Source organism: Hyperolius riggenbachi, chromosome 7, assembly GCF_040937935.1.
Source record: "Hyperolius riggenbachi isolate aHypRig1 chromosome 7, aHypRig1.pri, whole genome shotgun sequence".
In the NCBI taxonomy this organism is placed as follows: Eukaryota; Metazoa; Chordata; class Amphibia; order Anura; family Hyperoliidae; genus Hyperolius; species Hyperolius riggenbachi.
In genome coordinates, this window is record NC_090652.1 from 139,063,756 (window position 1) to 139,080,058 (window position 16,303).

Sequence of the window (16,303 nt, forward strand, 5' to 3'; positions counted from 1 at the left end):
TGTACGAGCGAGCAGTCCCTGGCGAGAGCAGTTATACACCACCAGACAGAGTCACCGGCCGAGACTGTAGTGAAACAAGTAACTACAGTAACCATCTCACATGAGTGTAACTATCCCAAGGACACTTGTGCCTAAAATACTGGTATGGATTTTTAATGCGTTAGTGATTAATATACATACGGTGAATTAACCATGCTCTTTCCTTGCTACCGTAATACCATGCATGGTGGCTGGTTATTGAAGACTCCATGGAATCTACAGACCTTTTTGAGTGTATGCGCATTACCTTTAATTCTTTTTACTTGTGGTGTTATGTTTCCGTCTTATGTATGTTTTTATCCTATGATTGTTTAATGTGTGGAAAGTACATTAAATAATACAACATTAGCCGAAAGGAACATTCTCTTCTGTCCCCATATTTGGCTGAATAATAAATAGACAAATATAATCGGCCTATAATTCACTATTTCTATTTGACTATTTGCCCATTTTGCCTCCCATCATATTGTTTGTGAAGGTAATCTTTATTTTTTGTGATTGTCCCATAAATGTGGGAACTTCAGACATCAGTAAGTTCTCATTCTCTGCCAGGCTTCTTGAGAAATGTCTGTGGGAGTTTTCAAACAAAGCAACAGCTATAAAGGAAAGGATCCTTGGATACCTCTATAAGTCTAGTTTTGTAAAAACTTTTCTTCAGAACTGTAATGAGCACACAGTGTGAGACCAAGCAGCCACCTTGCCTACTTAACTCTGCAGCTCAGGGCTCTGTGGTGTTCCTATACAGGAAGGGCAATCTTTATAGGTTAGGAAAGGGAACTTTTTCAATAGATAAGAAAATAGGTTTATGAGAGCAATACAAGAGAATCATAAATGTTGCTTTATTGTCATTACTCAGACCTTTTTATAGACAATACAGCCCCTTCATCCAGGTATTGTAAAATATTAACATCTGCATAATGTGTGACATTTGGATGCGGTATGTGGCTGTGGTAGGTGGGTTATCTGTACGTATAAGTGTCTGATAATTTATACCTTACATCACTAAAGTTGAAGATGTTTCTTGTAAAAGAAACAAAACTTTCACTAAGGATGTCCAGCTGAAGCTAAATTTTCTTTTTGGATTAATGAGATCTTTTAAAGACCTATATAGTCTCAAGGCTTTTTACCACCTCAGTTACTTTTTACACCAGTTGTGGGATAGGGAGTCAAAGGCATGAGCTCAACCCATCATGCCAGAAAGATCCTCCACTTATAATGAGCTAGGGTAAGCTCCATGTCCACGGTCAATAGTTTGCCTGGTTTGCTCTTTGAACCAAAACACTAGTTTCAGCCTCATCTGCCCATATCAAACATTCTTGGGTAGTACTAACCCTCCCACTCCTATGTCTTAACATTGCTGATAGGCAGTGATCAGTGGCATACTAATAGCCACTGCAATCCCCACATATCGGTAGGGGGCCTAAGGAGCCCTGCACCTGTGCTGACTTGTTGCAGAGAAGTTTCAGCTGAGCCTGATACTTTACCTGTTTCCAGCAGCTGGACAGGTCCTCACTCCCCTCTACTGTACAGTGCAGCCGCACTCCATACAGGCAATCCCCTTACAGCTCCAGGCGCATGTCACATGACATGCAGAGATGGGGGTTGCAACTTTTAGTTACAATGATGATTGCATCCTGCTTAGCTGGGATAGATCTTTCCATTTATGCTACTGGTATCTTGTCCTCTGAGGCAGAGATCACTGTAAATCGGTTGAGAAGTATGGTGAATCATGCTGTAATTTGGTTGCAAAGAATTGTCTGCATTTCCCAGATACAGGCGTGATCCCTCCATAAAGGTGCCTACTAATGATATAATCTTGATTGTGCAATCTTACCTCTTCTATATAATATGAGGGACTACCTAAAGTATTCAAAGTATATTCACTCAGTTTACCTTTCTTCTACATAGATCTGGTAAGATTGCACGATCAAGATTTTATCATTAGTGAGCACCTTCAAAGTTAATAAACACGAGGCTTTGTATTTAACATATGTTTGAATGACATTTTCTAGGCAGATGAATGGGAATTAGTCTGCCTTTTAACTTGTTTCACCACTATACAACCTTCCTCTGAATTAAATACAGTCTCAATATGTCAAAGCACTGAAATGTAAGATAATTAAGCAGGGGGTGTTTGGGGAAAAAACAGAACACAAAGCGAGTCCAGTACAGCTAAAATACAGGTTTAGGCTATTCCATTAGTCCCATTAAAAATAACAATTCTGCATTGAAGATCTAAGTGCTTAAAAAAAGCAGATCAAACATACATGCTGTGCAAACAAACCCAAAAGACTGTACTTACACTGCAAAAGCATGTGCAAGTCTTACCCTCATGCTTTTAGCCTGCCTGTGGTGGTGCACAGTGGTATGGTCCATGATGCTAAACATTACTGCAACATGTACCCCATTATGAAAGATTGTTTTGGCCAAATACCCCCTATTGAGAATAACATTACCTCAAGTACAATTGGCACATATTTGTTAGGAGAACTCAATATTTCTGTATACATTTTAAAAAAAAAAAAACATTCACATATGCTTTAAATTGACTAAAATATTTTCATGATTATTCACATATGATTTATAATTTAATAATCCTCAAACTTACTGTAGTAGACTGACTGTGACAAGTTCAAGTGCCTCCTGAACCCAACCCAAGTACTCCCAGGGTCACAGCTACCATATGTTGAGAACGTGGAAAGCATGCTTGCCTTGCAGTATTGTGCGGGGCTCCCAGGTTCAGATCTGGGGCAGGACACTATCCATACCATTAAAATCTTTTAAATGACCAATTCCTGAGTCCAAAACAAATATGCAGAACGTTTTTACTCTCCTCTATTGCTGATTTATTACTATTAATAGATTTAGGCATCTTTAAATTATTTCTATCTTGTATAGTTAGTTCAGCTTGCATTTGTATGCCCCCTTTCCTCCACCCCTTTATGTTACACCAACTTGCAGCTTGGAGTGTGACCAGGAGAGGAACAGAGACCCAAGTGTTTGATGGCTGTTGCTCCTCTCACACTGGCAGTGAAGTCGTTCTGCTTAGCAGAGCGCAAAAGTATCGGAATGTAAGCGAACAGACCCTATGTGAAGCAATAGGATTTATTCACATCAGTCCATTTATAATGGATCCTATCAGTGTGTCCTAACAAGTGGAATGCAAGGATGGGTCCCGCATGACTTTTATGGGTAGATCGGACATGACGGAGGCTGATGGTATCAATGCTAGCCTATGAGAACTAGGCTGTTAGTTGCATGCACTTTAGAAGATGCCCACCAGACGCCGTCCATTCAGGTCCTTGCATGGAACAAATGCCGGTATACCAATCCCAGAGCCCCAGCAGAAGCATCTCGGGCTCCCATTGGTTGCAAAAGATGAATAAGAATTGTCCCTCTCCAGGGAGAATTCTCATGGGTTCACTGATTAGTGGACCAATGAAAATCCACCCTGGGGAGGGATGACTCCCATTGGTTTATTGCATATCAGTGGGGTGCTGTGATACTTCTCCTGGGGCTCTGGTATCAGTATACCAGTGTTTTCAGCAAGCAGGGACTCAAATGGACGGTGGTGGCGGTGGCTGAGGACCTGAATATGAATAGATGGGGGGGGTGTTTATGTGGCAGCAGTACCAAGCGCGTAGCGAGTGAAAAAGCTCTAAAACAAAATGTATGCATATTGTCAGAAACTGATCCGTTGAAATGGAAAACAAATTCATCTTTCATCTGGTATGGATTATATTCAGCCTTTTCCTCACAAGCAATAAACCTAGATGCAATTGGGCAGCCATCCAATGTAAGGAACAGCCTAGCCTCACACTTGCTCACACAATGTCCCAATAGGCTTCTGCTTCCCCTGTGTTCTTCTCTTCCTCTCTCGAGGTTTCCTGATGAAAGTTTTAAGACTAAGGTTCTAAAATATACATAAACTGCATCTCCAGTGGTGGTTTTTCACATGTATTTTATATATAGATTAAGAATGAGCGAACACATTTAGCTAAGTTCCTTAGAAATGCATCTGTTAAGCACATTCTTCTCAGGAATCTTTATTTTAGCACTTCCATTGAAGCGGTGTGAACTTTCATGAACATCCCCCCCCCCCCCCCCTGGAAGCCTCTTCCTGAGCGCTTGCTGCCAGCTGCTTTGTTACATAGACATTTTCTAAGTATTTTTCCAACTTTTATATGCAGCATGATTAGAAAGAAGAACACAAGAAAGTTTTATAGAATCTGAATATTGACCAGAATTTCATTATATAGGTCTGTGTTAAAGTGGACTCAAATTAAAAATACAAGATTTCAGAAATAAAATCTATTTTCTAACTTATAATAATAAATAGCAGCCTTTTTTCAGCTGCATGATGACAAATATAAAATATTTTACATTTATTGGAGGAACCCCTCCCTTCCTTTCATATTGCTGGGACAGAATCCAGCAAACAGGTGGAAGAGATAAAAAACAAAACACAGGCTGCTACTGATGATGTCACAGGGGAGGTGATCTCAGCTTGTGTGAGATTTCACATAGACGACGCCCCTGTGAGAGAGGGTAGCTAATGACAAACACACCCATGGTCTAAAACCACCTACTACGCTCAGAAGTAATGGCTGAGACCTGTATAACCCTAGTTATGAAAAGAGAAGTGTGAAAAGCATGCGCTGAATTTAAAAAAAAATGTTTGGTTTGGATCCGCTTTAATTATTTGGCTATATATTTACAAATGTAGAATATAAATACATTCATACAAGTGATTATTAATGACACTGTTAAATTGTGCAGCACTTCTCCTTCAGTATGGACTTGGATTCACACTATTTGGTAGGCTTTAAAATGCAGCATGAAAATGCCTTCCTTTTACACCTGCTCTGAAAGCTGTGTTATAGTGTAAATGTAGTTTAATGATATGTTTATCCATGTAATGGTCACGCTGGGGGAAGGTCCTAGCTGCACACCAGGCAGGAAGAGTTCCTGGTTGGGTGTGGTGACAGGAAGCCCAAGCTTGAGTTAGCAGCTTCAGTACAGGTGACTATTTGTCACAGTTGCCAGGGGCGTAGCAATAGGGGGTGCAGAGATAGCGACCGCATCGGGGCCCTTGGGCCAGAGGGGCCCCAAAGGGTCCTCCCACAACTGCAGTATTAGCTCTCTATTGGTCCTGTGCTCATAATAATCACTTCTATAGATACTTTGAATAGTGGTAATCATTAACAAAACTGCTCCCCATCCCCTTCTTGCACCTCTGACACTGTAGTTGCCATTGGCAGGATTTGGTGCGCCGTATCAATTGCTATGTATAAAGTGCTTGGGGGGCCCCATTGTAAAACTTGCATCGGGGCCCACAGCTCCTTAGCTACGCCACTGACAGTTGCCACTTTAATGGTGTTTGTTTTTATCAATCAGTAGCATCTAGACTAATTTTAAAGTGTATAGATAACCGCACTGACAGATTTTATAAGTCCAAGAAAGCCCTTATAGCTTCATAGAAAGTCTGGGGCTTTGCTCTTCTAGCCTTAGCAGACCTGTTTACTGCAACAGTAATTCTTGCTTCTGTTCGCACATTGATATTCCAAAATTGGCTCAACTGTCATCCTGTTCCGTTATTTATTTCCTATATTTAGTCATAGGATTCATTCATTGTGGTATATATAACTACAATAATATGTTTTATGTTTTACAGGATTTGCAGTAGCTCAATGCATAAACCAGCACAGTGCATCACCAGCTTCTTCCCCATCACCTCCATCAAGCGGCAGCTCCAGCGGAAGCACCGGGCCTTGTGATTCAGTCACCACCAGTCTCACTTCAACACCATCCACTGTTCAGAGTCCATCAGGTACCGTATCTGTGGTAATGAGGTTACAGCCCTCACATTGTTAGGCGTTACATGCTATTTAACGCAGCTCCTTATTCATTTCCACAGGTGGTCATAATCCGAACATGTTCTCTGAGAAAGGTCTTTTTGGTCAGCTTCCTAAATAAATAATCACAGTTAGTGCACACATAATTATGCCCGTTATGTAACGTCACTCACCTTCATAACCTAGTTTATGTTCAGCGGAACAGGAGAAATCAGATAAGGCTTTTGGATTTAGTAATGTTTATTACTCAAATGCAGTATAGTAAAGCCGTTTGCACTTAATCAGTTGCTCTCGGTTATAACTGAAGGAAAACTGATGTTCAAAGTAATGCCTATGTTTTCCTATGGCACAGTTTCCACTGTACACATTTTAACTGAAATCTTCTTCACAATGAACTGCTATGGAAAAAATGCGTACCAGCACGTACTAATGCATTAAGTGTAAAAGGGCCCTAAAGCAAACACAAGATAAAGTGTGGTGATGATCTCTATGGTATTGTGATTTCCTGTATTCATTCTTTGTTCCTCTCTGCTCTAAGTAAGCTGCATTACCTGATGGTGGTGTATGTATGATTTAACCTCTGCAGATTCTCTTCAGTAAAGAGTTCTAACTTGTTATACTGGGTGCCTATCTGCGTGTACAGACCACTCTGCTCCATCATTTAGCCCTGCATGACTGATATTCTCTGTCTAGATCAGTTGGCTGGGTATAAGGAGTAGTGTTTGCTGTTGCAATAGCCATAGGTTTGTTACCAAATCCAGTCAATGTTTATCTGGTGTCTATGACCTGCTTCTGGTTGTTTTTATTTGTTGCTTACGCTTTAAAAGCTTCTTATATTCTACTTTCAATCAGTCAGTGAGGAGCTGTAAGTTGCCTTCACTGGGCTGCATAGCTGTTCAGGCACCGTATACAGGATATGTAAAAAGCAGAAAAGCTTGCCGCCATATATACATATAATTACAGTCTAGACATCTGAACCAGATTTCCAAAGCAATGGACAATGGTGAGATTAGGTATGTTAAACATTAACTCCACACCCTGCTAAATTGATCTTTGGTACTCAGCAACCTTCCTGTGGGGAATACTCATATTCATTATCAAACGAGGAAATGCCAGGACCATACAATGTATGGGAGTGCCATTGTGGCAACGTTTTCAGAACCTCCAAAGAAATATTCAACATGCAATATAATAAATCAGACCTCGGCAGAGCATTATATGTAAACGTATTGCTTACAGCAGCTACTAACCTCCAGTGGGTCATATATTTTCACATAGATTTCTGCAAAAGTTTCATTGGATACAAAAAAAGAACATTCAGCCGCTCTGCTTGCTAAGCTGTCAGATAGCATGTTTATTGTAGATATGTGCCTCGTGATAGTCTTAAAGATGAACTCTACCGAAAGATAGTAGTAGGTAAAAACAAAATAAATCTAGACCTTGCAAAATGATGAGTTATATAAGATACAGCAAAAAATAATGGATATTCGCTGTGTAATTCGTTCATGTTACTTGCTCCACCGTGAGCTTGCGGGCCTTCACCTTTACTGCTGGCAGACATGGAAAAAAACGGACATCACAAATTGCTCTTATCTATAAACACACCCACATACAATTTGATAGGTTAAAAGGTTGTACCTATATATGTTACTTCCAGAACCTGAAGTGTGGCCACTTCGCGTTCTGGCCAGCCACTTCGGGTTCTGGCCGGCCAATGTGCGAAGTGGCCGCAGCGCAGCGGCCAATGTTAGGAATGGAATGTTTAAATGTATTAAAACCTGCTTAATTTCATTAAATATAGCCGGCGGCATTGTCATAGATGAAGCCGCCTGCTTTCGCACTGCCTCCTCCTCCTCTCCTCCTCCTGTCCCCGGCTGCTCCGTATGTTGTATAGGAGGCAGGGAGAGGAGAGAGGCGGGGGGGAGGAGAGGAGGCAGTGCGAAAGCCGGCGGCTTCATCTATGACATTGCCGCCGGCTATATTTCATGAAATTAGGCAGGTTTTAATACATTTAAACATTCCATTTCTAACATTGGCCACTGCGCTGCAGCCACTTCGCACATTGGCCGGCCAGAACCCGAAGTGGCTGGCCAGAACGCGAAGTGGCCACACTTCGGGTTCTGGCCGTAACATATATATGTGTACGTGCGTATACACAAACACAGATACTGCCCGGCAGTTGGCAACAGCCATTATCTCCAACAATGCAACAAGGTTCACAGGCAGGAAACTGTCATGGTCAGGGCCCTGACATCACACTGTGGGAAGGGTTTCACCTCAATGTCAGCCATACAGACCCCCTGGTGATCTTTTCAAGAAAACAAAGATTTCTTGAGGGAAAGGGGGTTTCAGCTACTGATTGGGATGACTCTCAATCCTGGGCTAAAATTCCTCTTTAATTACTGTGAAAGTCCATTTTACTAGCATGAGCAGTCCCTCATATATAGGTAATGGCATGTCAGATGTGATAGGCTAAAAGGATATATACATATACTGATTGCTTGGCAGTTGTCAACAGACATTATCTCCTACAATTCAATGAGGTTCACTGACCGGAAACTGTCACGGCCATGGCCCTGACCAGGGCTGGTTCTATTCTGTTTGCCGCCTGAAGCAATACATTGTGAGGACCTGTTCCCCCACGATGTGTGTGTGCAAACCGAACTGAAGAGGAGACACATCGGGCAGTGTCTTGCAGGTACTGGCACTACGCTTACCTCTCTCTGCTTCCTCCAAGACTGCATCTCTTCCCGGCTGGCCCGTAGCATCCCGAATCTGATCCCCAGGATGCCGAGTATGTGATGCACCAGTACCACATTACTCACCTGCCCTCAGCAGTTTAGCAATGGGATCACCATCGACACATGAAGTCCTGCTTCCTCTCTGACAACAGAGGTGCATAATGTGACCTGGCAGGACATAGCAGGCCACATGAGGCACTGCTGTAGCCATGGATATAGGACATTGGAAGGGTAGATGGAGATCCCATCGCTGGAACACTTTGAGCAGGTGAGTGGAGCGGTGCCGCAAATCTAAGGAGGGGGAGTGTGAGGAGTGGGACTTTGAGGGGAGACACCTCTTGCTGCCCTCTAATTGTTCCTGCCTTGAAGCACATGATTCTCGTTGCTTCATGGAAGAACCATCCCTGGCCCTAACATCACACTGTTGGGGGGTTCAACTCAATATTAGCCGCTCAGATGTCCCTGACAATGTATTTGAGAAAATGTAAAGGTTTCTTGTGATAAAGGGGGTATCAGCTACTGATTGGGATGAAATTCAATCCTGGGTTAAAAGTGTACTGGAGGAGACATGTGGCATGATGAGATAAACATGTGTATTTACAGTGCAAAACATATTAATAACCAGGCTGTTTAACTTGTTTTTTGCAGCCTGAAAGAGTTAATTTTTAGGCATGAAAGCAACTGCTTCTATCCTGTCAGTACCTTGTCGGGAATATAGTGAACATCACTGATAAGCAAAGTGCAGCCATAAAGGTTATTCTGGCAGAATATAACTCCTGAGAGCAGCGGGAGATAAAAAGTCAATAGTTCATGTATTTTCATATAGGGGCATTCAATCTACTTTTCATTCAATCTACTTTGTAAATGTTTAAATATAAAATAAAACCATGGAATATTTTAACCACTTAAAAGCGGAATATAACCCTGCATTTAAACTTTGCTCTAAAACATTATTTACAGCATATTATATGCAAAAAGCATTTTTTTTTACTAGACCAGCATTGGAAGGGTTAAACACAGAGGTTTAAAGTTCCGTGGAGAGATATGCAGAAGTTCAGATTGTTACATTCTATTTAGTTATATGTATCTATTGAGAAATGTTACACACTCTTTGGCTGTCCTCCAACTCCTTCTCAGTCAGAGAGATGAGTCACATTCAACACTTAGATACATGTATGTAAACAAAATGTATCTATGTCAGCTTTGGATGCGTCTGCAGAAATCTCCAGGAACTTTAAAGCACTGTGTAACCTTTCCAATGCTAGTCTAGTAAAAAAAAAAAAATGCTGGTTGCATATAATATACTGTAAATAATGTTTTAGAGCAAAGTTGAAATGCAGGGTTATATTCCGCTTTAAGGACCAGACACTTTTTTCCCATTCAGACCACTGCAGCTTTAACGGTTTATTGGTCATACAACCTACTATCTAAATGAATTTTACCTCCTTTTCTTGTCACTAATACAGCGTTCTTTTGGTGCTATTTGATTGCTGCTGTGGTTTTTAGTTTTTATTATATTCATCAAAAAAGACATGAATTTTGTCAAAAAAAATGATTTTTTTTAACTTTCTGTGCAGACATTTTTCAAATAAAGTAAAATTGCTATATACATTTTTGTCTAAATTTATTGTGCTACATGTCTTTGATCAATAAATAGACACCTATTGGATTTTTTTTGTTTGGGTAAAAGTTATAACATTTACAAACCATGGTGCAAAAAGTGAATTTCCCCAGTTTGAAGCATCTCTGACTTTTCTGAGCACCTGTCATGTTTCATGAGGTGCTAGAATTCCAGGATAGTATAAATAGCCCCCAAATGGCCCCATTTTGGAAAGAAGACATCCCAAAGTATTCACTAAGAGGCATGGTGAGTTCATAGAAGATTTTATTTTTTGTCACAAGTTATAATGACACTTTGTGACAAAACTTTGTGACAAATTTTTTTTTTAAAGTTTCCATTTCTGCTAACTTGTGAGAAAAAAAATGAAATCTGCCACGGACTTACCATGCCCCTCTCTGAATACTTTGGGGTGTCTGGGGTTGTAGGGTGTGTTTACTGTCCTGGCATTTTGGGGGTGTTAAATTGTAAGCACCCCTGTAAAGCCTAAAGGTGCTCATAGGACTTTGGGCCCCTTAGCGCACCTAGGCTGCAAAATAGTATCACACATGTGGTATGGCCGTACTCGGGAGAAATAGTATAATGTGTTTTGGGGTGTATTTTACACATACCCATGCTGGGTGGGAGAAATATCTCTGTAAATGAGAATTTTTTTATTTATTTTTTTACGCACAATTGTCCATTTACAGAGATATTTCTCCCACCCAGCATGGGCATGGGTAAAATACACCCCAAAACACATTATACTATTTCTCCTGAGTACGTCCATACCACATGTGCGACACTTTTTTGTCACAAGTTAGCGGAAATTGATTTTTATTGGTTTTTTTCACAAAGTGTCATTTTCCACTAACTTGTGACAAATAAAATCTTCTATGAACTCAACATACACCTAACGGAATAACTTGGGGTGTCTTCTTTCTAAAATGGGGTCACTTGTGGGGTTCCTATATTGCCCTGGCATTTTAGGGGCCCAAAACCGTGAGGAGTAGTCTGGAAACCAAATGCCTCAAAATGACTGTTCAGGGGTATAAGCATCTGCAAATTTTTATGACAGGTGGTCTATGAGGGGCCTAATTTTGTGGAACCGGTCATAAGCAGGGTGGCCTCTTAGATGACAGGTTGTATTGGCACTGAAGTGCAGGAAGCGCAGGATGTTCTCAAATCGTGACCTGGACATGGCAGCAGAGAACATGGGCATGTGATGTATTGGGTGAGTAGACCAATAAGATCGCAATACATTCTTTTTGACTACACCCATGTTAAGGAGAAGGCCCAAAAAAAGTTTGGAAACTTGGAGTGGCTTTCACCGAAAAGGCTGGGCATGGTAGCTTCTCGGATTGGCGGTTGCGTATTGTGTGGCATAACATTTGCTCTCAGCCACAATTAAGTCGTAGAGATCCACGGTGCAGAACAGATGAAAAAAGTCTAGGGCCGATCCTAGATTATTTGTCTCCACCTGGACTCCAGACTGGGCTATGAAAGGAGGCAGTACGGGTGCGGTGGGACCAGGGGATTGCCAATTGGGATTTGCCAGCACCTCTGGGAGACTATGGGTAGTACGGGCCCGTTTTGCTGGTGACTGCAACTCGGGTCTTAATGCACGTGCCACCGAACCAGTTTCTACTACCATGCTGGTGTTTGCCACTTCACTAGGGTCTATGGTAGTACTGGTGCTAGGTCCAGGAAATGCTACGCTGCTGGTGCATGCCTCACCAAGAAAACTCGGATCAGTGCTAGCACCACTCTGCTGCCCTTGAGACTGATCCTGCGCCACCTGCGATCCATTGACATGGGATGTGGTACGCCTGGCTCTAGCCAGGGCCTCAACCTTGTCATTGCTATCGGTCAGAAAGCCACTGCTGTTCACCGGTTCGTATTTTGACCCGGATGATTTGTCGGATGAGGCTTTCCAATTGCACTCACCCCAGTGGGCCAGAGTCTCGGCGGCATTTTCAGCAGAATACTCCTTTTTTGCCATGGTGGACTGCTAAATTTAGGGGGTATTCCTCTAAGACGACCCAGGAAAAAGAGCACCTTCCTACTAAAAGGGAGTATTTGTGAAGCAGAAAGCTGTGGTCACTGAGTTTTGGTTAAAAAAAATCAAAACTGCTCTTTACAGTGCCACAGCTATTGTGCAGTGTTTTTTGCAGTGATCAGAAAAAAAAATTCTGTCACTGCGGTGGGGCGGGCTGATCGCAAGTTCAGGCGAACGATCAGGCCTGATCGGTCAAACACTGCGTTTTAAGTGTTTCCTAGTGACCGTAATCTAGATCTGACTGCGATCTGTAATGATCACTTACAGATATTATATAGTAGTAATGCTGATTAGCGACAGCGATGATGCTAATCAGCAACTAATTAGTGACTGCGGTGTGGTGGGCTGGGTGCTAACTGACGCTAACTACCCAACGAAGGGCCCTAGCTAAATAACTGGCCTAACTGTTAACACTAGTGATACTAAAAAAGTGACAGTTTTCACTGATTACTGTTTTTAGATCACTAGGATAGTGACAGGGGGGGATCTGAGGGTGTGGGCGGGTGATCCGAAGCCCGCAGGGGGCAGATTAGTCCCTGATCTGATGGGGTAGGAGTGCTAGGGGGTGACAGGAGGTGATTGATGGGTGTCTCAGGGGGTGATTAGAGGAGAGGATAGATGCAATCAATGCACTGGGGAGGTGATCAGGGGGGTCTAAGGGGTCTCTGAGGGTGTGGGCGGGTGTTTTGGTGCCTGCATGGGGCAGATTAGGGTCTGATCTGATGGGTAGCAGTGACGGGGGTGACGGGATGATTGATAGGTGATCAGTAGGTGATTACAGGGGAAATATATATGCAAGCAATGCACTGGCGAGTTGATTAGAGGGGGTCTGAGGGCGATCTGAGGGTGTGGACGGGTGATTGGGCGCCCGCAAGGGGCAGGTTAGGGTCTGATCTGATTGGTGGCAGTGACAGGTGGTGACGGGGTGATTGATGGGTGATTGACAGGTGATCAGTGGGTGATTACAGGGGAGAATAGCTGTATACAGTACACAAGGGGGGGGGGGGTCTGGGGAGGATCTGAGGGTGTGGGGGTGATCAGAAGCCCCCGGGGGCAGTTTAGGACCTAATCTAAATTATAGTTGACAGATAATGACAGGGGGTGATTGATGGGTGATTGGGTGCAAAAAGTGGTCTGAGAGGGGTGATCAGGGGGGTCTGATGGGTGCTGTGGGCGATCAGGGGGCGGGGGGCAGGATCAGTGTGCTTGTGTGACTACAACAAGGGCTGCTTCCTCCCCTGGTGGTCGCTAGATCACTGGGACCACCAAGGGAAGAGGCAGCCTATATTATACACTTTTGTACGGGGAGATCGGAGGGTTAACAACCCGCCGGCGCTGCTAATTGGCCGGCGGGTTGACGTCGCAGGTGGGCGGAGCCTAATGCCGGGCGGATGTGCGCGCGATTCCCGGCTAATCAGTCCCCCAGGTGCTGCCGCCGATCGACGTTACGTGGTCCTGGGGAGAGCCACCTTGCCAACGCCCATAGGTAGTGGGAGGTCAGCAGGTGGTTATTAGTAGGAGGATAAATGCAATTGTTTATCTCATCAGTTTCATCACCTCGGGTTCGCATAAAGTTCCTCTTTAAGTTGAATTCAAGTGATGCTGTGACCCAATAAAAAGAAAATACAAATGCACAAAAACTGCATAGAAAAGCATTAGGAGTGCATTTATTTCTCGATACATCAGAAATGCTTTTCAGCACTGAAGTGAAAGCATTGACAGTTTTCAGTGTGATTACCATCTGGTGACCCACGGGATGAATGTGGCGTGACCACCCTTTGTCAGTTTCTGTACTTTATACACAATCACATCATATTTACTGTGCAAAGTGATATGTGCTGTTTTCTAGTGAACTTTGGTAGGGCTTATATGGAAGCTGGAGCAAAGCGCTCTGTACAGACACAGCATTGCAGTGTTCACCTCAGAACAGCCTCAGCAACGGCAAGGTATTTCTGGCACACATTGGTGTTGGGCATACCTGCTGTATTTATTGCTTTATCCTGCTTAATATTTACTGACAAGCTTGAAGATCTATTTTGAGATGGTCACACATCTTATTAATTCCAAGTACATATTATCAATAGACCAAGTGAAATATTTGTTGCAGCGTGTGTAAAGGTAAAGTGGAGGTTGAGCTAATATTTTGCACAGCTTTGAAATTGAAAGAAAAAGTAGATTGGTTAGTAGAGAAAACATTTGTGCTCTTGTCTTGAAGTGAACCTGTATGCTTTATAACATATAACATACAGGAGTATTTCAGGGCTTTTTCTCACTGTTCCCATATAAGCCCCCATTAACATTAATTACCAGGGCTTCTAAGGGTGATTGTAGCAATCTTCTGCCTAGCCTGGATCTGCCTGCTGAGATTGGGAAAGGGAGCGGACATTTTGAATAGATGTGGCTGTTTCAGGTGTGCCTTAGTACATAGTTGAGACAGACCTCTGTGAGTGTTAATCCAATTCTTCACCCCATCCAACATGTATAAATAAATGCTTCAATAGTGCACCAGGTAAAAAGGAGGTTATGGCTTCAATTCACTAAGGGCTGCTGGGTAAAAAAAATTGGTCGGTAATATACCGCATTCCGTATTTTTGACTTTTTCTTTCCAAATTCACTAAGATTTCCACATATGCGGTAATAGTTCGGTACTGTAATATACTGAAAAAAACGTCATGTCACGGTATTTTTGTTGTAGCCAAAGCTTCAAAGTCTGACAAAGAAATCCAGATTATGAAGACACTGTGACATGTGCCCTTCCAGTTTATGGTGGTCATATAGCTAATGAATTGCCTTTCTTTAATATCTTCACCAAACTTGCTAACGGAAGATTTGAGACTTGATCAACTTCCTTCAGCAACAATACAGTTGTTTATATACTCAATTGTTGCATTTTCCCAAATCATTGCAAGTCTTATTGAGGCACACTTGTGGGTTTTCCCATCCTGCTGCATTGCATAACAACATGGAATAGTATTGCTTTTAATTGTTTGTGACCTCCAGTCTCCAGAATGCTTGTGGGACTGTGAATGTTTATCACAATACTGGCTATGCCTTTGCTCTGCTCCCCCTGTGCTGTTCTTCCCCTCCAGAAACTTGTTTGGCTCACACTGCGTAACCTCCCACTAATTCCTTTTGCACATGTGATCATGAAATATATTAGGACCAAACTTTAGTTTCTCTGCAATTGACGAAGATGGAATCAAAAAATATCCTTCCCTCTTTAGTACAAACCTGGCAGTCAGATCTCCTCTATTTATCTCCCATGTTTTATAAACTCCATTAATTCAAGTATGCAATTAGCACCAGTATGAAAATCAATGAAAGCATTTACTTATTAAAGTGATATCGCCAAGTGAATGGGAATGCACTTTTAACAGACTTTAAATAGTACATTAAAAGCAACAATAAAAGGACTTGGATTTAATGACTGCTGAATACATTTCTCATACTTCCCTATTCTTTTTAGTGCTTAAGAAATTATTGTGAGCATTTAAAGAAGACCTCCCCCAAAAAATAATGTGAGCTTACGAAGGACATTATATTTCTATGTCCCACGGTAATATAGCTAAGTATCACTGCAAATGTCAATGGTCTGCTGCCAGTATTTCACCTCTCTGGATGTCTGAGACCTCTTGATGGAAATGAGTGACTTGTGGGAACAATAATAGTAGTGGGAGGAAGAGGAGTTATATCTTAAGCTTTACTGGACTAACTTTTCCGGCTGATTCAATGATCAGATCTGCTGGTAATGTAATCTGTGTCATCTTTTACAGTCAGTTAAATGATAGCTGCATCTTCAGAGAAAATTACACCACGCAGGAAGTCACAGGAATTACAGTAAATCTGTCCATCATGTTGGCAATCAAATCTGCACTCTTGTCTTGGATGCAGACTTGCTTTCCCCATAAATCCCCACATTGCTTGTTGTTTTGCCAGCATTTTGTGTCTCCTTTAGACCGGGGGTGTCTAAACTTTTTTTTTCAAGTAGGGTAATGTCCAAGAGCAATCATCA

General features: G+C 42.3%; 1 protein-coding gene across 3 annotated transcripts in view; it reads left to right on the plus strand.

The window, feature by feature from the left end:
- Positions 1–16,303, plus strand: part of CLEC16A (C-type lectin domain containing 16A) — a 369,068-nt gene that overhangs the window by 328,586 nt on the left and 24,179 nt on the right. For all 3 annotated transcript variants that reach the window (XM_068244692.1, XM_068244690.1, XM_068244691.1), the window contains exon 22: positions 5,714–5,869. In XM_068244692.1, the coding sequence (XP_068100793.1) occupies positions 5,714–5,869 (156 nt within the window). The remainder of the gene's footprint in view (positions 1–5,713; positions 5,870–16,303) is intronic.